Source organism: Carassius auratus, chromosome 41 (assembly GCF_003368295.1).
Source record: "Carassius auratus strain Wakin chromosome 41, ASM336829v1, whole genome shotgun sequence".
Classification (NCBI taxonomy): Eukaryota; Metazoa; Chordata; class Actinopteri; order Cypriniformes; family Cyprinidae; genus Carassius; species Carassius auratus.
The window spans coordinates 23699136-23715823 of record NC_039283.1 but is presented as its reverse complement, the minus strand read 5'-3'; the positions used below and the strand labels follow the sequence as shown (position 1 = coordinate 23715823).

Below are 16688 nucleotides of genomic sequence, written 5' to 3'. Positions count from 1 at the left end.
TCTACTCTGATGTGCTGAAGTAACAATCAATTATATCAATTTACCGAAAGAATAGCGTCAAAATCATAAAAAAACAACTGAAAATCATTTTTAGTTAATTTAATTCAGCCTTTGTTTTTACTACAAGTAACAGGAAGAACATTTTTGTGGGAATATGTAAATTCTAGATAACAGCCTTTTTAGTACCATTTATATGCATTGTATATGTGGATTACATTTTTTTATTATTATTGAGGTCTCAGTTACTGTATATAATGTTTGAATAAATCTTCAAATTCTGTCAAATTGGTTCAATTATGACAGCAAACATTTCAGTTATATATTCATAATAACTATAGGATTAGAAATCTGAAGGAAGCTCAAACCAATATTTGGTTTAACCGATATTTTACCGATATTTTAATATCTCCCTTCATGTTATGCATATAGAGTAGCAGATGCTTTTATCCAAAGTGAAATAGCAACAACAAAAACGTTTTTATTTTTAAATTTCACATTTATACATGTTCTTAACATTAGACTCTTTTCTAGTAGTTTTGCTGCTGCTTCAGTTGTTTTTAATTTAAGAATTATGTTTTTATTGTTGTGATATGAAGATGAAATGAAATGAAATTAATTAAATATACAAATAAATAAATTGGTTATTGAACATACAAATAATCAGCATCGGTATTGGTTCTCAAAATAAATATCAGTCAGTCTATTAAAATAGATGGCGAATTTCATATTTTACAAATGTATTCTTCTTATACAGTATGTTCCCATCTATCAAACAATTATATCCATAATGAGCATCTCAATGCTCAATGAAACATCAAGTCGACTCATCTTATGTGTATACTGTATGTAGCATGTGTGTCTACATCTGACACGGATCTATAAACACAGACGGATGGGCTCTGAAAACACTGAGCATCTGTCATCCTCTTTGACTAATTCTGACTGAAAATCAATATCCATTAGGCTGACTCACGACTCTGAGTGTCGCCTTTATTTTCAACTCTAATATGATGCCCTCGGCTTTCACGTGATCTCACTGTAACTCTTATGATTAAACATGAACTCCTGTTCTAACTAATTACATTAAACAAGTCAAAGTTAAGCGAGAAGAACAGATGAGATTGAATCTTACCTCAGCTCCTGTCAAGTAGTACGCAGAGAGAAGACCGCCAACGTAACGGATGTTCACCTCAAACAGCGACGCCTCTCCATTCTGCAGAAAACAAACAACATCAAGAGACTCATCTTTGTGCCTTAGCAATGTTACAAATGACATTCATTAATGTAGATAACATGCTGTATGGTAATATAGCCGGGTCATGGCTGTTTTTATCTTGTATTAGAGGAGAAAAAACAAACAAACATAAATACATGAAATCTTACATCTTTACTTAAAGGAGCCACATTATGAGGAATTAAATTCCCCTTATTTATTTATATATTTATTTATTTTTAGAGAAGGCAGTTCATTCCACTAGATTTAGGACCTAAATGAAAGATTTATGTATTTGAATTGCATTTAAAATGTCCATCCATTGGGATTACACAGTTTTAACATAATAAACGTAGTGTGATGCATATTTGTCAGTCATGCATAAATAAATAAAATGTACGATTTCTGTAATAAACTGAAAGTATACACAATAACTAAGTTTGTATATGTATTAGTGGTTGACCGATATTGTTTTTTGACAGCTGATGCCGATATCTTGGAAAGCAGGGATGGCCGTCAGCCAATATAAAGCCGATATATTATTTTACTTTAATTAATATTAAAGAAATTTTATGTAAACACTGTAACCAACAGAGCATTCAGTATTTTGAGAAATTTGTCTGCATTGGGAGTCATATTTTTTTTTAAATAAAGCCAGCGTAACACTCATTTTACATACAGCACAAAGAGAAAATGAAATGAATATGATAGTGGACAAATGCATAAAGCGGAGAGAACTGGATTCAACTAAGTTTGCAAGGTTTGCAAATATTTAATGTTCATTAATCATTCTAAGAGTTGTTTAAATGATATAAATGCTAATTTGCTTAACGCTAACGGCAAACCAGATAGTTTTATAATGTTTACCTTTCTATTACTAATAATATAAAAGCAACCATTATAATACTTTCTGTATACATTAATTCCTTTGTTTAACCATTCTATCCGATTTTTAGACAGACATCTCTCCGTATTAGACAGAACTGTAAACGATGACAGAAAACAAGAGGGAGAATGCCGTTCTCAGCGCCTTCAAAATAAAAGTCCCACCTCGAACACATCAGCAAAGAAGAATATCCTGATGCTGATATTTGAAAAATGCCAAATATCGGCCGATATATCGGTCTTGGCAATATATCAGTCGACCACTAATATGTATCATCTCAAACATTTTAACTAATTGAACAATGCTCGTTCCTCAGCTAGACATATTTTAACCATGTTCCTACTTTTCAACTGAATAAATGTTTTCACAATGAACAGATTCTAAGCAATTTCAAGAAATGCATTTTGAATATATGATTATTTACATAAAATCCAATAAATTCAAATAGTTCATAATGAACTATTGCATTCTTACCTTACTGACAAATATGCATCACAAATAGATGGAACATTTATATGCAATTTAAACAAAAATCCTAAATATATGGCTACATTTTTGTTAAACTAAAATTGTAATGGTCAGAAAGAGTGTAGGAAAATAGTCAAGGACAACTAAACTATTACTGTTACAATAATAAAAATGCACAACCGCTTTAAAGTACACGGACATCTCAAAGAGTGATTTCCTGGATCCATGCAGCCGGACTGAGAGGGCAGACCGTTATTAAGCACTTTTAGACACTGGTTCCTGCTGCTGTGAGTCAAAGAAGGCTATTGATTTATGAAGAGCATGTGAATAATAGCAATTGTGCAATATGGACTATTCTCAGCCAGACCACTATGAATTGTTTTTCCTATTGCAAATCAAATCTCAAAATGATTAGATTTAAAGTCACTCATATCAAAGTGATTTAAGGTACTAGCCTATAAGCTGACAGGCTGGCATTTTTTAAAGGAACAGTTCAACCCCAAAATAGGAAACAATATTATTTTATAGACACAAAAGAAAAACTATTACCTTTTTTTTTTTGTCTAATGAAAGTTTGTAAATGCTCTGATTTTTGTTCACGTTCGTGTACATGAACAAATGAACAAATAGTGCTTCAACTCGCCAAAGGGGGAGGAGCCAACTACTACATAAGTCTGCTTACAGCTCTATTCGTCAAAATCTTTCGACAGTCAGCAACAATGATATACATTTTAGCTTCATGCTATCACCCTCATGCATGTTTACATAAACTCAAACTTTTAAAAACATGTTTTTTTAATGCAGTGGCCTACAATAGAGACCATTAAGATAAGAGGAGTTAAAGGACGAGGATAAAATATGTCAGCATAATTACGATCACTTGAGTTTGCAAGGAGTTGAGGTGACGAGAGTCCTTATTGACTTGCAGCCACTTACAGGATGGAAGCAGAAACCTCTGGAGTAGATAAGAGAATTATAGCAGAGAACCATAGAGGCTAATCACCTCTTCAATCCATTCAGTGATGCTCTGATCAACAGCACACTTAAATCACACTCACATCTGATATCTAAAGAGGCTTCCAGCTCCATTTGTGTCACAGCAGAATGACAGCAGAGATCTATCACAGCCAGCTTCAGAGCGCCAAAAGAGGGAGGACTATCCAGAAAACACAAGACTGTGAGCCAAATGAAAGTAATCCCAACTCACACGGAGAGTATTTCAGCTGCTGAACAATTCACACCGGCAAAAAAAAAGAGAGCATGCTTGAGGAAAGCACGTTAAACTCAATGAATTAAGAGAGGCTTTAACAGGATTATCCTGTAAGATATCAGACAAATCCCAAGCTACAACACTTAAGCAGGTATTTGTGGGCAAATATGTTTGTGTATGCAAGTGTATTTCCACAAATACTGAATGGTTCTCACTCTACATTCTGTAATGTAGCAGTGTTTATAAAATAAAAGAGTAATGCAATAATAAAGAAAGAGTTCACCAAAAAATACAAATTTGCTGTAGTTGTACTCACGCCATTTAAGATGCAGGTGAGTTCGTTTCTTCATCAGATTTGGAGAAATGTAGCATTGCATTACTTTCTCACAAATGGATGCTCTGTAGTGAATGGGTGCCGTCAGAATGAGAGTCCAAACAGTATATAATTTATACTGACTTAATGTTAACTGATGGACTGGAGTGCTGTGGATTATTGTGATGTTTTTATCAGACTCTCATTCTGACGGCACCCATTCACTACAGAGCATCCATTTGTGAACAAGTCATGGAATGCTACATTTCTCCAAATCTATCCATCTTGGATGACCTGAAGGTGAGCACAGTCAGCAAATGTTCTTTCTTTCTGTCCTTTTTCTCCACAGCTATAGGCTTTTGTTGGAAAACCTGAGGGAACATAATCTACCAGACTTTTCTTTAACCTGCCCATTCGCTTCTGTGCTCCATAATAGCAGGGTGGTTTCAATCAGGTGCGTTGCGTTATTGTAACCGCCGGACCTCTGAGCTGCGGTGTGGTCATGGGTAATGGCTGCACTGTTAAACTAATGGCTCCAAATTAGCATATTAATTCCTGCACTTTTGGCAGCGGTGCACAAGGAAGACTCCTGTAGAGATGCTATTGTTAGCGGAGTTCACTCAGATAACAAATAAAATTACTGTGGCTAAGAATACAACATGCCGAAAGCTCCTACAACGGTTCAGGTTCACAACCGCTGTTGTGGACACATTTACACAATGTGCTTCCCGGTTTGGTTTGGAAGAGAGATAATGTGCTAAAATGATTAGCCACGAGAGGATCTGTTGTGTATAAGAGAAAGTCTGTTCGCAGGAAACTCGCAGTTGGTACTATTTCTTCAGCACATAACTCATTATTTGATCAAACTGACAAATAATACAAAATATATAATTTCTTATTTCCAAGACTGTTTCCATTTCAATGCATGACTTTGAGGTGGAAATAAATATACATAGGTAATATTGACTAATTATGAAAGTTTATTTTGATGTCCGGAATATAATAAATACAAAATACAAAAGGTACTATTAAAATAAAGTATAGGATTTATTGTTTAATAATATGTATGTAAATAAATAAATATTTAATTATGCAAATGTATTCTGATATTTAAAATACATCTTTTTACTCTAATTGCACATAGTACTCAAAATGTGGAGGCGGGGCCTCATTTGCATATTCATATCAGTATATATTAAACGAGGAGAGGGTGTGGAGTTACATTCAAGCCATTTTAAAGAATGAGGAAACTATTTTCATGGGAAAAATGTTTAAATTTGTCATTTTGAGTATCAAAGATTAGTTTAAAGGGCTAAAATAAAAAAAAAAAAAAGTTCCAAAAGGGTTCATCTGAAGCGATAGGGATGTAGAAGATAATGCATTTTTGGTTCCCCAAAGAACCATTTTATGTTCTTTGTTTGAAGATCATTTTGAATATTTTAAAGAATCATTTTCCACAAAAAAAACAAAACTTGACTTTACTAAAAGACAAAAACAAAAAAAAAACATGGTTGTTCATGCAATCAATGTACAGTAAGTGTAGCAGGAACAGCATTAGTGATCATCAATGCATATATCAAACTCAGAATACTGCTATTTGTTTTATAATATGCCTGTAGCATTGGGAACATCATGGAAATACCAGTTCACTTTAAATGAATGAGCGTCTTCATTCATGTGGGTTCGACATCTTCAGTGGCTCCAGCATTAGAAGATCTGGCCACAGACAGCATGAGTGATGCTCTCATCTGGTCGTTCTTTGGAGGCTGATTCCCATCACTTTCGGGTCACCTTCACTTTAAGGAGCTCATTCCTCACCAACAGCCTGGAGATCTTCAGAGACTCTCATTTATTTAGATAGAGTTGGAACACAGATGGATCCATTATGTTGAGGGTATCAAGAGGCTACTTTGAGAAGAACATTTCAACTTGTTGAGTGTGTAGTGCTTTTAAAGTGAAACCGTGCAAACTAAACCAAACACCGCAGAGGTGTGAAGTAGAATAATGCACTTTATTATTACACTTAAAATAAATCTTACAACACACAAGCACTTATAAATAATAATAATAAACTTTATTTTCTATAGCGCCTTTAAATGTACTGTAGATCTCAAAGCGATGAACAAAAACAAATAATACACTATATAAAATAATACAATAAGCAAAAATATATAAAAAATTTTTTAATAAAAAGCTACCCTAAAAAAAATGAGTTTTAAGGCGAGATTTAAAAATGGTAAGAGTTTTAGCTTGCATTATCTCAATAGGTAAAGATATATATTAGTATTATATCATAAATGTAATATTATAATATATTTTAACACTAGATTTAATTTTAATAAATAAATAAATATAAAAAAAAAAATATATATATATATATATATATATATATATATATATATAAATATAGATAATATATTATAGTATTTATTAAGTATTTGTTTAATTTATATATTTTTCTATATGAATAAACATTTCCAAAACAATGGTCGCTCTGGTTCCAGAACAATACAATGTGATGAACAATGAATCTCGTCTGGACAGTCTTCTGGATAGGTTTCAAGCCTATACACTTAATGCTTCCTGGCAAATTAAAAGACAAGGTTGATAATTAAGACAGACCCACCAGAGTAATTAGAGCCAATTACAGCCGATCATCCTCCTCGCCAATCTCTCTCTCTCTCTCTCTCTCTCTCTCTACATTACATTCACCCATCAATACAACAGCGAGTGCAAGAGAAAATCATTACTAGCAGTGACTCTATGCTTCCCGCTGCAGTCGTTCAGCCCTTAGAGTCTGATATTTGTGAGTGTGCCCTACTTCCACATTCAATAGAAAACATGTCAACAGGAGAAATGGTGCAGGACTTGGTTTTTATTTTAACAGAGCACAGCAGAGACCGAGCGCTTGTTCAGAGGCATCACTTTCATTCCTTTCCTTCACAAAAACTCTAAACCTGAAACAAAGCAACCTGCTCGGAATCCAATCACATCACAAATGACCGGAAACAAACATACATCTGAAAATGAGGAAATAAGAGCAACATACAAGATTTTTTTTTTTTAAGGGAATGAATTACAATACAATTAAGGACTGAGAATGAAAAAAAAAATCAATGGAAAAAAAAACTATTTTGAAAGTAATATTGGAGCGAATGGAACGAAAGAATGATGGATGGATGGATGAATGGAATGATATAATGATGGATGGATGGATGGAACGAAAGAATGATGGATGGATGGAACGAAAGAATGATGGATGGATGAATGGAATGATATAATGATGGATGGATGGATGGAACGAAAGAATGATGGATGGATGGAACGAAAGAATGATGGATGGATGAATGGAATGATATAATGATGGATGGATGGTACGAAAGAATGATGGATGGATGAATGGAATGATACAATGATGGATGGATGAATGGAATGAAAGAATGATGGATGGATGAATGGAACGAAAGAATGATGGATGGATGAATGGAATGATACAATGATGGATGGAGGGATGAAACAAAAGAATGATGGATAGATGAATGAATGATATAATGATGGATGGATGAAAGAAATGATACAATGATGGATGGATGGAACGAAAGAATGATTGATGGATGAATGGAATGATACAATGATGGATGATGAATGGAATGATACAATGATGGATGGATGGATGAATGGAACGAAAGAATGATGGATGGATGAATGGAATGATGGATGGATGAATGGAATGATACAATGATGGATGGAACGAAAAAATTATGGATAGATGAATGAATGATATGATGGAACGAAAGAATGATGGATGGATGAATGGAATGATACAATGATGGATGGATGGATGAATGGAACGAAAGAATGATGGATGGATGAATGGAATGATATAATGATGGATGGATGAATGGAATGATACAATGATGGATGGATGAATGGAATGATACAATGATGGATGGAGGGATGGAACAAAAGAATGATGGATAGATGAATGAATGATATAATGATGGATGGATGAATGGAATGATACAATGATGGATGGATGGAACGAAAGAATGATTGATGGATGAATGGAATGATACAATGATGGATGATGAATGGAATGATACAATGATGGATGGATGGATGAATGGAACGAAAGAATGATGGATGGATGAATGGAATGATGGATGGATGAATGGAATGATACAATGATGGATGGAACGAAAAAATTATGGATAGATGAATGAATGATATGATGGAACGAAAGAATGATGGATGGATGAATGGAATGATACAATGATGGATGGATGGATGAATGGAACGAAAGAATGATGGATGGATGAATGGAATGATATAATGATGGATGGACGAATGGAATGATACAATGATGGATGGATGAATGGAATGATACAATGATGGATGGAGGGATGGAACAAAAGAATGATGGATAGATGAATGAATGATATAATGATGGATGGATGAATGGAATGATACAATGATGGATGGATGGAACAAAAGAATGATGGATGGACGAATGGAATGATACAATGATGGATGGATGAATGGAATGATACAATGATGGATGGAGGGATGGAACAAAAGAATGATGGATAGATGAATGAATGATATAATGATGGATGGATGAATGGATAAATAGAAAATGTATTAATTAATTGTGTAAATAATATGCAACATGATCTCATGATTAGTATTTTTACCACATTGAAACATACAATATTTACGTATTGACAGCATCTAATATTTAAATTATTTATGTTTGAGCCTAAAAGACATAATGTACAAATGTACAAATCCTTATATGCATATGAAAATCGTGGCATTAATATTTAGATTTTAATGTATTCAGTTGCCATATTGTTTTTTTTTACATTTTTGCAATAAATTATTGCATAAATATGAAACATATTTTTAAGAAATGACCAGACAGAACACGGGGTTTAGAGGTATAATTTGTTTTGGTCTATATTTTTATTAAAATCGTCCAACATATTTCTGTCTGTTACTATGAAATTGTTATGTTTATGTATCAAAAAAATGGTCAAAGTGCAAATAATAATGTTTTCAGTTTAGATGTTGTCAGTACATGAATATTGTCCATTTCAGCATCTTTCCAAATGTTGTACCTGGTAAACGTTAGATACTAACATATATCCTATATATTTGACGGGACTGGACTCTGAATATACGTCTGCTAGATGAGTCATCAATAGTTCTGGTGTGTTTTCCTCCGAGAGATGCTCAAATGTGTCGTTCAGATCCACACAAGCACAAACTCTCTCAACTTTCATGATTTACACTTTTCTCCAATATCGATTTTTCCCTCACCTTGCAGTCGAGCTTCGAGGAGGATGCAGGCGTGGGCCAGATGATTTTGTATATTTATATCTTTTAGTTTCAGGTCACCTTCATCAATCATGTATTCCCTTTATTAAAAGAAATTATTCCCAGCCAGCAGAACCACCTTTCTGACTATGGCATGAATTATTAATACATTGATATCTATTCTATTGATAGAATATCTGAACTGAGAATGAAGAGACACATCTGATCTTGAGAAATGCTCATGTCTGATATTTAATCTGAATGTTACTGACTTCATGAACATTTTTTGGTTATTATCAGGGACCTTAAAAAATATGTTTAAATGTATATGTATTTATAAACAAGTATTCATATGTATTTAAATGTGTTGTCCTGCCACACATACATGTATTGATGTTTGCATAGACACTGAAACATAACAAATGTATGTATTCAAAAGCATTGAACACTTAAATTATTTAAATATGAGCAACTTTAAAGACATACAAGTGAACAAATCCTTATTTACAAATATTATATTTAGATTTTAGTGTACTCAGTTGTCAGTTACACCGTTTTTTTATTTTATTTTTATGTTTTTGCAATCAGTTTTTCTAAGTGCACTTGTCTGTCTGTCTGTCTGTCTGTCATGTTTTATTATCTTGTTATTTTTTTTTCATGATTATGGTTAGATTTAAAGCTAAGAGTTTGCATTAGTGACTCAAAATATATTTGTATTGCAATTATGTTCTTAAAATTGTCATTGAAGGCCTACATATCTTTGTCCATTAGTTTTTATAAATTATTTCCACATATTCTTTATTATTCTTGATTTTACATCAAGCTTTTTTTTTTAAGTTGCATTTTTAGCTTTTTATGATAAATTCATAATTTATTTAACGATTCTTTGGCTGTAGATTCATAATCATGTTTTAGATGTTGTCAGTACATCAAAATCCAGCCAGATATTTTTTTTTGGTTTTGTAAACAGTGTTTGATCCGTGCAGATTTCTCTCCTGATTCAGACCAATCAGACACTTTTTCACTGGTTAAAGCGTCATTATGGATTATTAACTCTTATTTTAGCTGGATTTAACAGTGTCTGAATGATGTGGATTGTTTTTATCAGCTGTATGGACTCTCATTCTGATGGCACCCATTCACTGCAGGACATCCATTGATGCTTCATCCACATCTGATGAAGAAACAAACAAATCTACATCTTGGATGGTCTGAGGCTGAGTATATTGTTGTCTGAACTATTCCTTTCAGTGTAAACGGAGCCTATGATGCATCTGATGTCATTTGCTACAAAATCTCCAGCGCGTCGACGTGTAATGATGAATTAATTAAATTCACGAGCAAACAAACCAGCGATAGCCACATTCCATAGTCAGTTCACACTTCAGCCGTCGAGAGGATTCTGCTACTGCGACAGACAACCGAGGATCAGATTCAACTTCATCAAGATCAAATTGAAATTCATTAAACTGCAATCTGGAAGACTAATTGAACTATAAAGAAATAAACTGAAGTCTGAAAGGTGAGGAGAGATTTTGAACACACATTTATTTGTCGCAGAGGCCTGACGCCTGCGGTGTGATTTACTCATGGCTCTGTCATCAGAGTATTGTTTGGTTGTTAAACTTTAGTGTTGTAAAACTGATACAAGCTGCAAAGGTTTGCTGGAAGCTGCTTTAGGGCTTCACTTCAGAACTGCCTTTAAACTCTGAGTTAATAAACACTTATTCAAATGTGACTCGGCGGAGAACCTTCTGATTCACTGCTCAATATCAACCCTTAGTTGAAGTCACTGACTGCTTTTTTGGGGGGATTAATCTCATTTATTCTGTCAATACCTACTAATTTCAAACATAATGCAGTACAGTCGTTGTAAAAAAAAAAAATCCCTTAGATCAGCATGACTTTAACAACTATAGACCCATCTCTAAACTGTCTTTCATCTCCAAAGTTCTGGAAAAAATTGTTTACCATCAGATATCTTCATACCTGAGTGCTTTTAGTATTTTTGACAAATTTCAGACTGGTTTCAGGGAACTACATAGTACTGAATCAGCTTTGTTGAAGGTTTTAAATGGCATCTTACTCACTCTGGATGCAGATTGTGGCTGTATATTCGTTTTGCTTGATTTGAGTGCAGAATTTGACGCTGTAGATCATAATATTCTTTTACACAGACTAGAAAATGTAGCTGGGCTTTGAGGCTCTGTGCTGGAGTGGTTTGCCTGTTATCTCAAAGGTAGAAAGTTTTCTGTCAAAAAGGGAATTGTTTTCCTTCCCATGCCCAAATACATCACAGTGTACCCCAGGGCTCTATCCTGGGTCCTCTTTTGTTTGCATTATGTCTGCTTCCACTTGGTCATATTATACAGAAACACAATTAATCTTACCACTTTTATGCTGATGACACACAGGTCTACTTTCCTATTAAAAATAATAATGGCTCTTTGTCTGGCCTGTTTGACTGCCTGTGTGACTAAAAATGTTGGATGGACACGAAGTTCCTTCAGCTAAACAATGACAAACTGAAATTGTTATCTTCGCCTCACCAGATAGGACCTGTGGCATAGTTAATCATTTGGTTCTTTATCCTCAAATGTTCATGACTGTGTCAAAAATCTTGCTGTCATTTTTTATTCTAATTTGAGTTTCGATAAGCAGATTAGTTCTATTGTTAATAGTAATTTCTTTCAGCTAAGATCTATTGCCAAAATCAAGATGATCTTCGCTAAGAAAGATCTTGAAACTATTATTCATGCTTTTATTTCCTCAATGTTGGCTTATTGCAACTCTTTATATACTTCTGTTACTACTTTTTAATCTTCATTAAAAATGAATTCTGTATCTGTATTCTTTATGTTTTGAATGATGGAGTTTATATATTTTTTACGTTTTCAAGGTTTTGATCAACTGTGTTAATTCTGTTTTAGTTTTGATTTAATTTTTGTTTTAATACCACTGTACAGCACTTTGGTTGCAACCTCTGTTGTTTTTAAATGTGCTCTATAAATGAATAAACTTAACTAAACAACATATTCTGTCAAAAATCATGTCTAGGCCACATTACACCTGGAATTATTTACAAATTATATTTTTTGAACAAAAATGAAACCTACTTGTGATAATCTTTTTAATTACAGTAATTTCATTATTATCGTGAAAATTAGGAGGTAAAATAAGAATTAAAGATCATGTCACAGTCAGTGGCATTTTAGCATCATTGCGATGCTATTATAGTTTGGATTTTGATTTATTTATTTTTATATTTACTGTTTTCATTAATATTCATTATTTAGTTTTTAATGTTTATGTAGTTTTTAATAAATGTATTATATAATTTTTAACAATTTATTAATGAGATTTTCTTTGCATTATGATAATGATAATGGGGGGGGCGTTAAATTGCATCAGTCATGTGTCATTGCAATTGTAATTTTTATTAATATTTGTGTTTTCATTTTAATTGAGTAATTTTCATTTGTTGTGCTTTTGTCATTTTTACTTATATAGTAAGTTAATTACACACATATCGTTTTTAATCATTATTTCAGTTTTAGATTTTTTGGGGGACATAGTTAAGTACTTTGTTAAACTAAATTAAAATGAGAAATAAAATAAGTTTTTTATATATATTTAAAATAATTATTTTTGTTTCAAATTCAGGAGTTTCAGTATTATTTTCAGTTTTTTTTAAGGTGCAGTTCACTAAAATAACATTAAATAAAATAATATTAATAAAAAGCTATTATTCTTCATTCTGTTGCAAATGGATGTAATGAATGAATTAAAAAAAGGAAGGCAGTGGCATTTAGACTGAGGGAACGTGTTAAGAAATCAATTTCAGTCTACGATTTCCCAATTGGTGCACGTTTATGATCACCAACTATTTACTCTATCGAACCGAAACTGTGACCACAGATTCATGAGAAATCAGAACACACACTTTCTCTCAGTTAGCTTTGCATGGAGATCTGCACTGGCAAACCCCATCAGTTTCTCTCTCTCTCTCTCCCTCAGATGACGCCCAGGAGAGACTCTCAGCGAGGAAGTCTCTATTCAAGAGCTCAAAGAGCATGCTAATTATCCGCCCTCTTATTTTGACTCTTGAAAGTATGCGTATCTTCCCGTGAAATATCATTTGCGCTCCATGGTTTGATAAGCAATAATGTCAAATGCTCATTCAGAATCAAATCTCTGAAAATGTCAACCGTGTCCATGCAGAAACGCACTTGACGCCTGTCATCTGCTCCTGGAGTGAATGAACTCCAGGTCTCAGAAGCGTGGAGTATTCAAGACTAATTGGCCCTTCACTAAGCTCCGCCCACTCAGTTACTGTCAATCATTCAGATAAGCTGTACAGGACGTCTCATAGGAGCCAGCTGGAGATTTTTAGAGGCTTTCACTACAAAAAACAGTGAATTTCAGAGAGTTACGTGATTAAGAAACTGTGAGAATGTGAATTAGAATCAAAATGATCATTTGAAAGTTATCGTAAATGACAGTGTTGATATTTTGACTAATACTAAAACAATTTAAAAATTATTTTGCGTAACCGAAATGACGCTGAAATAAAATGTAAATATTAGATGAAAAAACATTAAATTAAATTAGAAATTTGACAACTGAAATATTGTAAGTCTTACAAGTTGAAGTAGAAATAATGTTTGTTTACCGTATTAAATAAAGATTATTATTATTTATAATATAATATAGTTTGCATTTTGGAAAGGCAATATGTTATTTTTAGCAGCATATGACTCCTTTAAACTTTGTATAACCAAAAAAAAAAAGGTTTTAATCCATAAAAAAGAGACACTGTAGATTTGTAATGTTTCAAGGGCATCAGAAAAACGTGTTCCTAACTTAATGGGAGCTTTAGAAAAACACCAGAACAGATTTTTCTGTTAGGTGTTAAGCGAAGTGTTGAGTCACCTTGGAAAAAAGTGCCAGTCATGTTAACGAGCTGAAGATGCAGAGCCAACCGCTCCAAACTTTAATCAACTCTGTCATCGGCCGCCATCAGAGTCGCCAACAAGCCATCGCGCTTCTGAAAGACTGAATAGGGCAATCAAATCAGAGTCGGTAATAAGAAAATGCTTCTTGGAGAGCAGAAATTCCCTCCAATTACCCTTTGTGTTGAGATTGTGATTGGCTGATTTGAAGCGAGCGGCGGTGAATCACATCAGCAGCGAAGAATGGAACTAATCAGATTAGCATCCCGCGGTATCAACACTGACATTAGGATTCTGCTCTGTTTGTGTTCGGCTCGAAACCCTAAAAAGTCATTCCTCTGAATACATTTCTACTCCAACCTCAAGATAAACGCTCTCGACAGCGTCCTGCCCGCTCGGCCTCACGCTAACGCTAGGATTAACCTGCAATTGCTCATTCCAGCCCACGCCGGTGTGAAATACACGGAGTCATTCTGCTCACGGACGCCAGCTATTCAGAAGACAAATCTCACTGTCGTTCTACAAGATCCGGGCTGCATCGCATTTGACTGGCTGGATCTGGAAAGTCATTCGTTCTTCCTCTCGTCTGACCCGATCGCAACCCTCAATCTTGCTATTCCCGTCGCACAGATCCATCAGGCATCTGGCTACACGCTTAGACTGCAGACTGAGTTCCACACACACATACATATTTATGTATTTATGTGTCTGATTGGTATCGAAGGAGTGAGTGAAGAAACAGATGCTGAGTGCTGAGGTGTGGATTTCTGCTCTCTCGTGATTCTGGGAGTGAAAGGTGAAGTACCAGAATAAATTTCAGTTTTTAGTATTTTTCTACATTATTAACATCATATAACACCAGTTCAACAAATAAGAAGTCTGTAAATTGGCGTTTGAGACAAAGTTTGGAAAGGTTGAAAAGTATCTGCACTATGATGAACGAACAAACAAATGAATGAACAATTAATTTAAAACAATATTATGTCTAAATGTACTCAAAATATTTGCATACAATTTTAAAGCATTTCAAATATTCTCTGCTCAGAAATATGAATAAATAAAATAATTATAAAATAAACAATATTTAGAATATATTAGTGTATATTGATATTTGAATTACTTACATTTTTCTATTTAAAATACTAAACATACTAAACACTAAACATATGTACTAAATATTATGAAATAATATTTGAACAACATCTTAAGTAATTTGTTAAAATATTTTCCTCTGTAATGAATAAATTAATCATCAAAATTAACAATATTCTATCAAAATTCACTCAACATAATAAATAATCTCTGAACCATATTTGAAGTAATTAGTTGAATCTTTTTCAGATAGACAAAAAATAAATAAATTCAGACAATAATTGTCAAAATTTACTAAACACAATAAATAATATTTGAATAAAATCGTAAGCAATTAGTTCAAATATTTTCCTAAATGAGCAAATAGACAAACAAATAAATTCACACAATATCTTTCTAAATTCACTAAACAGACTAAATAATATGTGAGTCATATTTAGATTTGTAAAAAAAATTCGCCCATAGATAGACAAATAAATACGAACAATATTTGTCAACATTTATCAGACGCATTAAATAATATTTGAATAAAATCGTAAATAAAATTAAAATGTTTTCCTTTGTAAAAATAAATAAAATCGAACAATAATTGTGCACAATATTCAGCCAGAAATTCACTAAAAAAACTTCTACATCTACTGGCATGTTTCATTAAACTGTGAGCTGACACTAGGAGGCGCTAGCACTTGTTTCAGTTTGGTCAGATGGTAATGGGTTTCGACCCAGTGGCTCATCGAGTGATTGGCCCTGGCTGATATATCGCTCAGCTTTCGATTTGTTGACTAGAAGTCTCTAACTCTGATGCAGACGCATCGGCTGCCATCTTCTGCTGCGATTAGAGACTCTCTGGCGTGGTTTCCCAGTCGTAGAGCATGACTGTCGCGCACTGAAGTGCTTGCTCTCCATCAGTGAGCAAACTGTTAGCTAAAGAGCAAAGACTGCGGCAGGAGATTGACTAGAAAGCTACGGAAGTGACAGATGAGACTCGCTTCTCCATGACCAATTGTGCAGAGTAAATCTTACACTTTGTCTTCATGACAAACTCACAATTGAACACCCTCAGACGATTTCACCGCTACGCCACGTGACTCTGAGCTCATTATATGATGGACAGAACGAGAGAGAGAGAGAGAGAAAAAGAGAAAGAGAGAGACATTGTTGCTGATCCTGCAGGACATTCATCACAGTCCTGCCATTCGATTTAATTACTGCACAACTCTCTGTCTCTCTCTCTC

The 16688-nt window shown here is 33.8% G+C and overlaps 1 protein-coding gene across 1 annotated transcript in view; it reads right to left on the bottom strand.

Annotated features, from left to right (window-relative positions):
• Nucleotides 1-9503, bottom strand: part of LOC113059600 (mannosyl-oligosaccharide 1,2-alpha-mannosidase IC-like) — a 55570-nt gene extending 46067 nt beyond the window's left edge. Inside the window, exons 1-4 of the mRNA XM_026228150.1 lie at nt 9413-9503; nt 3626-3742; nt 3504-3520; nt 1133-1213 (exon numbers count right to left, since the gene is read on the bottom strand). Coding sequence (XP_026083935.1) covers nt 1133-1213; nt 3504-3520; nt 3626-3742; nt 9413-9503 — 306 coding nt within the window. The remainder of the gene's footprint in view (nt 1-1132; nt 1214-3503; nt 3521-3625; nt 3743-9412) is intronic.
• Between the last annotated feature and the right edge of the window lie 7185 nt (nt 9504-16688).